Below are 13,486 nucleotides of genomic sequence, written 5' to 3' on the forward strand. Positions count from 1 at the left end.
CAAAAAATAATGCATATGCAAGAACTTGCGAATAAATTGCCTGATGCATTTACAGATACAATGAAATGTCCCGTTCTTATTGATTAAAAACGTTCCATATTAATTGATTTCGTTGCGAGGTTTTGACCTCTATATGAGACGTTTTTCAAAGACTGCATTCATTTTAAAACAAACCATAACCTTTATTTCATCAATAAAGGTTTAAAAAGCTTTACGTAGATTATCAAATAATGATTATCTAAATTATCCTGTTTACACACGACCATTACATAATGGTTTACAATACAAATATGTTACAACATAATAAGTTTCTTGAATGCAGTTTTTACACAATATCATACAAGCATGGACTCCAAATCTCGTCCTTATTTAAGTATGCTACAGCGGAAGCTCTTAATAATCACCTGAGAATAAACATGCTTAAAACGTCAACAAAAATGTTGGTGAGTTATAGGTTTAACCTATATATATCAAATCATAATAATAGACCACAAGATTTCATATTTCAATACACATCCCATACATAGAGATAAAAATCATTCATATGGTGAACACCTGGTAATCGACATTAACAAGATGCATATATATAAGAATATCCCCATCATTCCGGGACACCCTTCGGATATGATATAAATTTCAAAGTACTAAAGCATCCGGTACTTTGGATGGGGTTTGTTAGGCCCAATAGATCTATCTTTAGGATTCGCGTCAATTAGGGTGTCTGTTCCCTAATTCTTAGATTACCAGACTTAATAAAAAGGGGCATATTCGATTTCGATAATTCAACCATAGAATGTAGTTTCACGTACTTGTGTCTATTTTGTAAATCATTTATAAAACCTGCATGTATTCTCATCCAAAAATATTAGATTTTAAAAGTGGGACTATAACTCACTTTCACAGATTTTTACTTCGTCGGGAAGTAAGACTTGGCCACTGGTTGATTCACGAACCTATAACAATATATACATATATATCAAAGTATGTTCAAAATATATTTACAACACTTTTAATATATTTTGATGTTTTAAGTTTATTAAGTCAGCTGTCCTCGTTAGTAACCTACAACTAGTTGTCCACGGTTAGATGTACAGAAATAAATCGATAAATATTATCTTGAATCAATCCACGACCCAGTGTATACGTATCTCAGTATTGATTACAACTCAAACTATATATATTTTGGAATCAACCTCAACCCTGTATAGCTAACTTCAACATTCACATATAGAGTGTCTATGGTTGTTCTGAAATATATATAGATGTGTCGACATGATAGGTCGAAACATTGTATACGTGTCTATGGTATCTCAAGATTACATAATATACAATACAAGTTGATTAATTTATGGTTGGAATAGATTTGTTACCAATTTTCACGTAGCTAAAATGAGAAAAATTATCCAATCTTGTTTTACCCATAACTTCTTCATTTTAAATCCGTTTTGAGTGAATCAAATTGCTATGGTTTCATATTGAACTCTATTTTATGAATCTAAACATAAAAAGTATAGGTTTATAGTCGGAAAAATAAGTTACAAGTCATTTTTGTAAAGGTAGTCATTTCAGTCGAAAGAACGACGTCTAGATGACCATTTTAGAAAACATACTTCCACTTTGAGTTTAACCATAATTTTTGGATATAGTTTCATGTTCATAATAAAAATCATTTTCCCAGAATAACAACTTTTAAATCAAAGTTTATCATAGTTTTTAATTAACTAACCCAAAACAGCCCGCGGTGTTACTACGACGGCGTAAATCCGGTTTTACGGTGTTTTTCGTGTTTCCAGGTTTTAAATCATTAAGTTAGCATATCATATAGATATAGAACATGTGTTTAGTTTATTTTAAAAGTCAAGTTAGAAGGATTAACTTTTATTTGCGAACAAGTTTAGAATTAACTAAACTATGTTCAAGTGATTACAAGTTTAAACCTTCGAATAAGATAGCTTTATATGTATGAATCGAATGATGTTATGAACATCATTACTACCTTAAGTTCCTTGGATAAACCTACTGGAAAAGAGAAAAGTGGATCTAGCTTCAATGGATCCTTGGATGGCTCGAAGTTCTTGAAGCAGAATCATGACACGAAAACAAGTTCAAGTAAGATCATCACTTGAAATAAGATTGTTATAGTTATAGAAATTGAACCAAAGTTTGAATATGATTATTACCTTGTATTAGAATGATAACCTACTGTAAGAAACAAAGATTTCTTGAGGTTGGATGATCACCTTACAAGATTGGAAGTGAGCTAGCAAACTTGAAAGTATTCTTGATTTTATGAAACTAGAACTTTTGGAATTTATGAAGAACACTTAGAACTTGAAGATAGAACTTGAGAGAGATTAATTAGATGAAGAAAATTGAAGAATGAAAGTGTTTATAGGTGTTTTTGGTCGTTAGTGTATGGATTAGATATAAAGGATATGTAATTTTGTTTTCATGTAAATAAGTCATGAATGATTACTCATATTTTTGTAATTTTATGAGATATTTCATGCTAGTTGCCAAATGATGGTTCCCACATGTGTTAGGTGACTCACATGGGCTGCTAAGAGCTGATCATTGGAGTGTATATACCAATAGTACATACATCTAAAAGCTGTGTATTGTACGAGTACGAATACGGGTGCATACGAGTAGAATTGTTGATGAAACTGAACGAGGATGTAATTGTAAGCATTTTTGTTAAGTAGAAGTATTTTGATAAGTGTATTGAAGTCTTTCAAAAGTGTATAAATACATATTAAAACACTACATGTATATACATTTTAACTGAGTCGTTAAGTCATCGTTAGTCGTTACATGTAAGTGTTGTTTTGAAACCTTTAGGTTAACGATCTTATTAAATGTTGTTAACCCAATGTTTATAATATCAAATGAGATTTTAAATTATTATATTATCATGATATTATCATGTATGAATATCTCTTAATATGATATATATACATTAAATGTCTTTACAACGATAATCGTTACATATATGTCTCGTTTAAAAATCATTAAGTTAGTAGTCTTGTTTTTACATATGTAGTTTATTGTTAATATACTTAATGATATGTTTACTTATCATAGTATCATGTTAACTATATATATATCCATATATATGTCATCATATAGTTTTTACAAGTTTTAACGTTCGTGAATCACCGGTCAACTTGGGTGGTCAATTGCCTATATGAAACATATTTCAATTAATCAAGTCTTAAAAAGTTTGATTGCTTAACATGTTGGAAACATTTAATCATGTAAATATTAATCTCAATTAATATATATAAACATGGAAAAGTTCGGGTCACTACATACAAAAAGAGTGACTAAATCATATATACCAGCAGCAAATGCTCCAGCTCGAATTGAAATTCCAAAAACTGGCAATAATGTCATTCTTGAGGCTTTGCCACGCCAGAAACGTGGGAGACCAATTGATTCTAAAGATAAAAATCATCGAAAAAGAAAATCAGCTGATAATGAGGTAAAAGAGAGTGTTCAAGAAGAACTACAAATCAATACTCCTTCTGCAGAGGAGATTGATGATGTCAATACGGAATTTTCAATCAATTATGCACATTCAAAAATATTATGGAACCGAAATGAAATGAAAAATCTTGATGAGATATTTTCATATAATGTTGCATATGACATCATGAATGATGATGATCCAGAACCAAAATCTGTCATGGAATGTCAAAATAGACATGATTGGAATCATTGGAAAGGAGCAATACGAGCTGAATTTGAATTGCTCAATAAAAGAAAAGTTTTCGGATCTATCATTCTCACACCTAAAGATGTGAAACCTGTGGGATATAGATGGGTTTTTGTGCGAAAAAGAAATGAGAAAAATGAAGTTACAAGGTATAAAGCTAGACTTGTAGCTCAAGGTTTTTCTCAAAGACCAGGAATTGATTATGAGGAAACTTATTCTCCTGTTATGGATGCAATTACTTTTAGATACTTAATCAGCCTGGCAGTTTCTAAAAATTTAGAAATGCATCTCATGGATGTTGTGACTGCTTATCTTTATGGATCACTTGATAGTGATATATATATGAAGATACCTGAAGGATTTAAGGTATCAGAAGCAACCAATGCAAAACCCAAAGAAATGTACTCAATCAAGTTACAAAGGTCTTTATATGGGTTGAAACAATCGGGTCGCATGTGGTATAAATGATTAAGTGATTACTTGATAAGCAAATGGTATACCAATAATCTTATTTGCCCATGTGTTTTCATTAAGAAAACAACATCCGGATATGTGATCATAGCTGTTTATGTTGATGATCTTAATATCATAGGTACAAATAAAGAGATCCATGAAGCCATTCAACTTCTAAAGAAAGAATTTGAAATGAAAGATCTCGGAAAAACCAAGTATTGCCTTGGTTTACAAATTGACCATATGCCTAATGGTTTACTTGTACATCAAACAACATATACTGAAAAGATTTTAAAACGTTTTAATATGGACAATGCAAAACCATTAAGTACTCCTATGGTTGTTAGATCACTTAATGTTGACACTGATCCATTTCGTCCCTGTGAAGATCATGAAGATATCCTGGGACCAGAAGTACCATATCTTAGTGCAATTGGAGCTCTTATGTATCTTACAAATTGTACAAGACCTGACATTTCTTTTGCAGTTAATTTGTTGGCAAGGTTCAGCTCAGCTCCTACCAAAAGACACTGGAATGGGATCAAACACATATTTCGATACCTTCGAGGAACTACTGATTTAGGATTATTTTATTCTAACGAATCGAAACAAGATTTGGTTGGTTATGCAGATGCAGGTTATTTATCCGATCCACATAAAGCTAAATCTCAAAATGGATATGTATTCCTAAATGGAGGTACCGCAATATCATGGCGTTCTCAAAAACAAACACTTGTTGCAACATCATCAAATCATGCCGAAGTGATTGCATTACATGAAGCTACTCGGGAATGTTTTTGGTTGAGATCAATGACACAACTCATTACTGATTCTTGTGGACTAGAACGCGATAAAAGTCCAACAACTATCTATGAAGATAATGTAGCTTGCATAACACAGATGAAAGAAGGGTATATCAAAAGTGACCGAACAAAACACATACCTCCTAGATTCTTCTCATACACTCAAAATCTCATTAAGGACAACCAGATTAAAATGATATATGTTCAGTCCAGCAAAAACTCTGCTGACCTTTTCACCAAAGCACTTCCAACTGCTATTTTCAGAACACACGTTCATAATATTGGCATGAGACATGTTCAGAAGATGTAACAACTCAGGCGTTGCCTACTTGAGGGGGAGTCAACTCTATGCTGCACTCTTTTTCCCTTAGCTAAAGTTTTATCTCAATGAGTTTTCTTTAGCAAGGTTTTTAACGAGACAGTACTAGTTATTCTCTAATAAAATTGTCATCCAAAGAGGAGTGTTATAAAAGTCAATATTGGATGCTAATTTTATTATTATTATAGATATTGTATAGTAGATTTTTTGAGTATAAATATATGTGTTATGAGTTCATAATTTATACACTTCAAACATATATAAAACACATACTTCTCTCATATTCTCTCTATATACTTATTAGTCTACAGTCAAGAACTAGAACACTAAAGGTAGTTATAAGCTTACTTAATTATAACATATGCTTGTTATTCGTCTCCCTGAACAGTTGTTTAATGTATCGCCACCATATCTATTCCAGTTAAGGTACCATTTGTAAAGAACATATCTTATTGAAATTGTCGATTTCGCCAGTTACCAATTCTGATACATCTTATCTGTTATTAAATAGTTTGGATTCGTATTCAATCTTAGTACTACTCTCTGCTTGTTTGAAAATAATTTGAGCAGGTTATTGTATTTTTGATATGAGCACCAACTGTTTGATGAAATGTCTCAACAAACAGTTATGCCTTTTAGTTTTTCTTTGTGAATCTTGCAAAAAGCTTCTATCTTGGAAGGAATAGTTTTTTTTTTTTTTTTTTTTTTTTTTTTTATTATTATTCATCGAAACACTTCTATCAATGTTAAGCGTGTAACAATATTGTTATATCATGTGATTTGTTATGCTATAAAGTTATAAACCACAAGCTTTCTAGTAGAACTATGCAGTATCTTGATTATGTTGAATCAAAACAACTTAATCTATCGCCGTCTTATTTGCAGATTTGTTCAACCAATTAGTCTTTTGATTCTTCAGGAGAAAATTAAGAGACATTTACAGTGAAAATGATGGAAGAAGAAGTAAGTAGATGTCAAATTCAAGAATGGTATCCAAGATTCAAATCCACATCCATAAAAACCATAATTCACAACCTTCCAGAATCTTTTATTCACTATCTTCTAGATGATTCCGGCCCGTTACTTCTTCCACTTTCCATCTCAAATGATGATCCTTTACCCAACCGAATCCACAAACCCGAAGAACAACAAGACTATACTATATCATCCGATGAATCCGATAACGAATTAGAACAAACACCACCACCTTCGTTCCCAGAACTCGAATCCCAAATCAACGAATCAATCAAAACTCTAGGTGGCGCCATTTTCCCTAAACTAAACTGGAGCTCCCCTAAAGATGCAGCTTGGATCAGCCCAAACGGGTCCCTCAAATGCTCCTCATTCAATGAAATCGTACTTTTGCTCAAGTCTTCTGACTCTTTGGTTCATGACCTTTGTCACGCTTATGATTCGTGCGTCAACTGTAACATAACCCGGCCCGCTAAATTTTTCCTTGCACTTCGGAAATGGTACCCTTCCTTCAACCCTGCAATGGAATTTCGTTGCTTTGTGCATAATCGTATGTTAGTTGGAATCTCACAACGAGAAGTCACGGGGTTTTATCCAAATCTAGTTGAAAAGAAACATGACATTGAGACAGTAATCAAAAACTTTTATATGAACAATGTGAGTATGAAATTCGAGTCAGAAAGTTACACGTTTGATGTTTATGTGAAAAAGGATGAGACAGTTAAGGTTTTGGATTTTAATCCATGGTGTGCGTTTACGTTACCTTTGTTGTTTGCATGGGAAGAATTGGAACTTGAGGGGCAAAACGGGGAATTTGAGTTTAGAATTGTGGAGAACCGAACGGGAGTGTGGCCGGGTTTGAAAACTGCGGTTCCTTATGATTATTTGGATACGAGTGAAGGAAGTGGTTGGGATCAATTTCTGAAGAATGCTGATAATGAGTTGCGTCGACAAACTGGGTTAGCTGATGTATTGTGATCTTAATCAGAATAAGGGTTTTAATGTTGTTTACCTGTCAGTAATTAAATGTTTTTGAAATATCGTCATGTTTTGATGACTAACATGAATATGGTCAATTTGAATGTTTTGATTGTTGTTTGCTACTACTAGTTATGTTCTGATTAGGTGATGTTTATTTGAGATTCAATAAGCTCAATATTACTCGATATTATATTATAGCCTATGAAAATACATCGATACATTCTTAAGCTCAAAGGTCAGATAGTAGAAAACTTACAGGTGAGAGCTTATCAGTTCATCTAAAAAACCATTCAAAGTAACACATTGAACAAGAATGATGTTGGATAACAATCAACCTACGCTCTGTTTTTGAATTTATCATTCTAGGATCAAGACAAAGCAACTAAGTTGGTAACCAACACTAAAAAAAGAACATAAAACAATCCAGAATCACCAAATATATTTTGTTCTTTTTATTACACACATGTCCAAGTTACAAAACGGACGTAAAAATGAAACACAATACAGTTACTGGTGAAAATAAACACGAAGACGATTAACATACAATCACTTTGAACCTAATGCAAAAGACAATTTAGGTCGGGACTTATTCTTGCCGAGCAATTTTTGCTGTTTAGCACGCTCTTCATCCTCTTGTTTTTTTTTTCTAAGTAGAGCTGCTTCTTTTTGACGTTGGAGCTCTTCTAGTTCCTTGTAACGTTCTTCCTCTAGTCTTTGTTGCTCTAATGCTTCTCTCCTTTTAGCTTCTTCAATCCTCCTTCGGTTTTGTTCAACCAACCGTTCCACCTCTTCCTTCTCTCTTTCAGCTTGTTCCTATACGGATACAACTTTAATTACTCAAAGCAATCGTAAAAATTTGTAACTCAAAAGTTGCTCAAAATATATAACATTAAACAATTTAACTACTACTACGGGAGACTTGACAAATATAGGATAGATGGTTTTCCCTGTTCGGGCTACCCCGACCACATACTCTGATGTACGCAACCCAGCAGGATTACTCCCTAGCTGTTTCCAACCCTTTCTTGGCCACCACAAAATATTCGTCCTAGACGAGAATTGAACCTGAGATCTCTTGCAAGGAACTCATGATCCCAACCACTGGGCTATCATGTTAAAAGGTAGAAGGTTTTCCGTGTCCGGGTCATTTTGATTCCATTAGTAATTAGGATTCGGAATATCACACATTGATCAATCAAAGAGAGATTCAATAACTAAAAGAAAGATGGATTGTTTTGGATCCTTCCTTTCTTCAAACGGAAGGAACAGAGATAGAAATGACTTTCTAAATGGAAGCTAGAGAGAGACTAAGGTATAGTGCTGCTACCAGAGAAGGCTCTTTTGTACCCAGGAAGCCCAACATGATTACTTCTGGCTATTTCCAACCCTTCCCTGACCACCCTAAATATTCGTCCTGGACGGAATTCGAACCTGAGACCTCTTGCAAGGAGATTTAACAAGAATTAATGCGGTAGGATCAACTTGCCTCTTTCTGTATAGCCTCGATAATCGCAGCTTCCTTCTCTTTCTCCAATTGTGCTGCCACATCAGCAAGAACTTTATTCCGGCCCTCCTCCAAAGTCCTCTGGATTTCGAGCCTGATCTCGTCAGAACCCAATCTTTCTTCCACTTTCTTCCTAATCGCCTCTTCCACTCTTTTTGCGGTTTCTTCCTCCACCAACTTCAATTCTGCTTCCTGCTGACGCCTGATAAAAGTTTTATAAAAGTTTAAACAAAGGATGATTGCTGAACCACAAACCAAAATGCTAATCAGCTAAAACCGATGATAAATTTTTACTACGAAACCGTCCACATTACTCTCTTTTTTATTCTTCTACAAGTGACAAACTAACCTTCATGTAGACAAGAGGACTATATATATGCTTATTATAAAGCATACCTCTAACGAGTTCCTGATGCAAACAAATCAGTTTCAAAACTGGTGAACAGTAGTCAGTAGTAGATTAACGAGGCATCCAATTGATCATCAAAAATAACAAGTTGAACTATAGCAGTAGTATCTTCCTTCACAATAGCCTGTGGAGAAAAATGTCAAGTAACCTTTTTCATGTTTATATTCAGACGCATCTGCAAAATAATTTACTTTTTGACATCGCATGACAATAATATTGTGTTGGTGTCATTCTAATCTAACCCTGACCAACAAAAACTGAATGGGAAGGCTTCTTATCTGATTTCTGTAAAAGTTTTGATGGCAGTGGCAACCACATTAGATGGTGAAGTAACATCATCCAAACCCTCACACAAAAGTTTATCACCAACACGTAGGATTAAAAAACACACTTTTTAACAGTTTTCTTCAATCCCATACTACATGGCTATCACTTATGCTTCTGAAATCACACTTCAAAAGTCTCTTTACATAATTCTATAATCCTTTAACATTCAAGGTTACAGATTTTCTACTAAATCTTGCCCATTAAAAAATGGAGTTTCTTGATTGCCATGCTATTTGGACACTCTTAAAAGTCCATGTTAGTATTGTACACTATAAAAATATAAATGAGGATAATGATAACGTGATTTTCAAACAGCAAAGGTTAACCAAATTGGAGAACTCAATGTAATAGAGGAATTTTTAAATTACTAGTAAATACTTCTACAAATATATTTTTTCAACAAAACAACAATTATCCGTTGTGTGACATAAAACTACCAGCAAGGTAAGTTAGATGCCAATTCCAAATATAGCGAAAATTGTTTCCATTTGCAATATCAAATTTTGGAATTTCGTGAATATACTGTAGATTAGCAAATTAGTGAATATATTGTAGATTGGCAAATTAGTGAATATACTGGCAGGTATCAGTCAGTTAAAACTTGTTTCAAGGGATACTCAACTCTCTAGTATTATCGACGATCATGTGCCCTCATTTTACGATAAGCTTAGTTACTTAACTTTGAGTCAAGAGTATTAGTATAACCCCGCATTTATCTAAATAACAGCGACGTACCTATCTAAGTCCAAGGTGTTCAAATTTGTTTAATGAAGGCATTCATAAATATGAATCCGTATTCTCCTAACTAGAGTAGTGGAACACATTTTTGTAACACCAAAAGACAGATTTACGCAACACCAAAAGACAGATTTACGCAACACCAAAAGCCTATACCAAATTAAATGTGAAAACATTAATTTTGAAGTGCGGCTTAAAAAATTTATACCTTGTAAGTGCAATTCCAAAATGTTAACACTATGAATAACATAGCACTTCAATGAACAATAAATGATAATTGATTTACATAATTGAAAAGAGAAAAAAAAAAAAATGAGGAACGAGATAATGAAACAGAGATTTCTAGTAATTGATATACAAATACCTTTTCTTTTCATCTTCATCTTCTTTTTTGATCTTTTTATCCACAATTTTACAATTTATGGACCCAATACTAGGAGATTTTGCCACAGGAGCTAACGAAGCGCTCCTGCTTTTCTGTTGCCTATGACGCCTTGGTGATGTTGAGCGACTTATGTGTCGCCTACGAGTCAGTGAACGGCTGCGATGACGGCGATGCGGCGGGGATATAGAGCGACTTTTCCGCCTGAAAAGAAAATGTTATATGAGCATAGGACAATATTTAAAGCAGCAGATAAGATCAATATGACATAACATCCCTCCATTTAGTAGTACAATACAAAAGCTATTACCATTACCTCTTTTATTGCTATGTATAGACTGGGCGCAAAAGGCTAAACTCACAATCAAGCGAGAAATCACGTAAATCATCCCCCATCACTGGCTCACTTCTCATGTGAAGTATCGTAGCTTCTTTCTTAAGGTGAATTCAAAAACAAGATATATTTCACTTATTATGTTACTTTTAGCATGCTTTATGAACGTGACATTATCAAGCTAAAGTGAACACCCATTATTATTCTACATAACACATTTAATGTTTCTGGGGCTCTTCATGGACACAGCCCAACATTATCCTCTTAAGGAAACACTTCAACAAAGCTTGAAGGTCATCAAAGCACTCATGAAAAGGGGAAGCCTCATGCCAGCGACATATCATATGAGAAATACCAAGGGATAATACACAATAGATTATTGAGGCGTCTGCCAGAATATGTAACAGCAAATAGACGAATGACAAGCAATTCCACATAAACATATCCGGAGATTTATGTCGAGTAACGGACTTAAAAGATGCCAATGAAAGCATCAATGACTTGGTCTGGACTGCGGAAAACAAAAAGCTTGCAAAAAGATCAGGTACTTAAAACTTATAGCTCCATTCCTGAAATTAGTTGACTCTTACTAACATAGACAGAAAAAGAGCATAGTACGCTTTAAGACCAACACAAATCTGGATTCGTTACTTCCATTTTTGTCCGTTCATTTAGAAAGAAAAAATTATGTGCCAAGTCCGGTGATTAGTAATACGTGTTCCATAAATTTTGTTTATATCTATAGAGCAAACCTCAATGGATTACAAACACACAAAATACAAGAAGGTAACTGAGAGTGAACCTACTGCTTATAGCTAATCACACACAATCAGAAAACAAAAGCACTTATATCATATTAATATCTGTAATTTGAATTGTTTACTGCTAATACAGAAAAAGCTAAACATATATGCAAATGATAACAACAAAATCAAATACTTATCACTTCATGAACAAAATAAATACAAAAAACGATCCTAAGAGTATAATCAGGTATCAATCACCTGCTATAAGAATAAGGAGATCGCCTGCTTCGATCTCTATGACTCCGATCTCTACGGCTATTATACCTCTGCACCACCGGCGACGGTGACCGCGAATACCTCCGCCGTTTATACGACGGCGACCGAGATATATCCCTATCCCGAGCCATACCTTCTATCAAATCTAATCTACAAACACAAACAATAGTTATAGCACCTGAAAAATCAACATAAATAACGAAAAGTAATTCAATCGCTTTATTTTCCGTTAAGTATATTATGAATTCATACATATAAAACCAATCAGAGCTAAGTAATTACCTTAATTTGATGATTGACGGATTCAGTAGTTAGCGATAAGCGCTAAAACCCGGGAACAGGAGAAATTAAAGTTAAAATGTGTATCAATGGTGTAATTTAGCAGACGATAGTATCAAACTATCAATCATCACATAACACGCATTAGATTATTTCTATCAAATCAATTACTACGTGTTTTTGCTACGTCTGTATATCTAAATCGATATATGTGTGGGTTCGAGAATTTGTGGCACGATTATCAAAAGGGGGAAAGATGAAGGACTGAGCGGAAGAAAAACATTTGTTGCTGTCGTATTTTTATTTTTTTCCTTCGGAAAGTTTTATTCACTAACTAGTTAAGGGATCCGTGAACTCACGGGTTATTTCAAAAATATATATATTAAAACTAATTAATAAAATCTTTAAGTTCTATATAAACAGAAAAATAGAAAACTTTATGCAACACATATTACAATCAAGTTCATACATTACAATTTGTTAGGCATATGACGAAAAAGATTAGTTTGACACATTTTAGGAAATCATAAACTATAATAAAAACGAACCAGTAAAATAGAAAAGAAACTTTGGTAAGACCCGCCCGTTTGCCATAAAAGATCAAGAAGACACTCATGAATCTATTGATGAAACAATTATGATTTATGAATCATAGATGATTTTGCTATTACTATTTCGAAACAAATATGATTTATGAATCATAGATGATTTTGCTATTACTATTTCATTAACTATATAACATACAAACTAAATATATCTTAAAGAAATTAAAAAAACAAAAAAAAGCCACCGTTGACACTATAAGTATGACCCGTGAAAATAAGTTTTTTTTTATTTGGTAAAGACTCGTAAAAATAAGTTTGATGTATAAACCATTAGCATATTGACTATTGATCAGGGCCTTTAGCTATATGGATACATTCACTTCCCAAATATTTGAGACATTATTGAACGCTACAATTAATAATAAAGAAAACGAACACCCTCGTAAGAGCTTGTTAAAAATCAATTATAGTACTTGGATGATTTTTGTACAAAGACAAAGATGAGAGAAATGGAGATTGAGATAAGAGGAAGATGAATGTGAAAGTATTTAAATTTGAATTAAAATAAAATGAGTAGTGAGTTCCTATGCATTTGTTGGGGAGATGTTGAAACTACCAATCAAAATAAAGAGGTGACAGTAAATTGCTCCGTAATATTTAAAAGCATGAAAGACATAAGTAGAGTAATAATATACTTATT

General features: G+C 33.4%; 2 protein-coding genes across 3 annotated transcripts; one reads left to right on the plus strand and one right to left on the minus strand.

Moving 5' to 3' along the window:
- The first annotated feature begins 6,182 nt into the window (after window positions 1-6,182).
- On the plus strand, window positions 6,183-7,243 carry LOC139853584 (uncharacterized). The gene has a single exon (XM_071842968.1). The coding sequence runs from the start codon at window positions 6,242-6,244 to the stop codon at window positions 7,241-7,243; it is 1,002 nt and encodes a 333-aa protein (XP_071699069.1). The 5' UTR covers window positions 6,183-6,241.
- A 427-nt stretch (window positions 7,244-7,670) lies between these two features.
- LOC139851866 (uncharacterized) lies at window positions 7,671-12,519 on the minus strand. 2 transcript variants are annotated; one of them, XM_071841047.1, is made up of 5 exons: window positions 12,245-12,519; window positions 11,945-12,107; window positions 10,589-10,810; window positions 8,733-8,952; window positions 7,671-8,059 (listed from the first exon to the last, which is right to left on the minus strand). In XM_071841047.1, exons 2-5 carry the CDS (start codon window positions 12,091-12,093, stop codon window positions 7,793-7,795), a joined length of 858 nt encoding a protein of 285 aa, XP_071697148.1. In that variant the 5' UTR covers window positions 12,094-12,107; window positions 12,245-12,519; the 3' UTR covers window positions 7,671-7,792. The 2 variants fall into 2 exon arrangements, with proteins under 2 accessions (XP_071697148.1, XP_071697147.1); XM_071841046.1 differs by having other exon boundaries at window positions 11,945-12,112; window positions 12,245-12,518.
- Window positions 12,520-13,486: the final 967 nt, after the last annotated feature.

This window comes from Rutidosis leptorrhynchoides, chromosome 6, assembly GCF_046630445.1.
Source record: "Rutidosis leptorrhynchoides isolate AG116_Rl617_1_P2 chromosome 6, CSIRO_AGI_Rlap_v1, whole genome shotgun sequence".
In the NCBI taxonomy this organism is placed as follows: Eukaryota; Viridiplantae; Streptophyta; class Magnoliopsida; order Asterales; family Asteraceae; genus Rutidosis; species Rutidosis leptorrhynchoides.

Excerpts from the sequence above, each read along its gene's own strand:
- LOC139853584 (XM_071842968.1), top strand. The coding sequence starts at position 6,242 with ATGATGGAAGAAGAAGTAAGTAGATGTCAAATTCAAGAATGGTATCCA.
- LOC139851866 (XM_071841047.1), bottom strand. The coding sequence starts at position 12,093 with ATGGCTCGGGATAGGGATATATCTCGGTCGCCGTCGTATAAACGGCGG. Across the intron at positions 8,953-10,588 it reads GATGAAGATGAAAAGAAAAG|GCGTCAGCAGGAAGCAGAAT; the intron begins GTATTTGTATAT and ends AACTTTTATCAG. Across the intron at positions 8,060-8,732 it reads TCGAGGCTATACAGAAAGAG|GAACAAGCTGAAAGAGAGAA; the intron begins GCAAGTTGATCC and ends GTATCCGTATAG.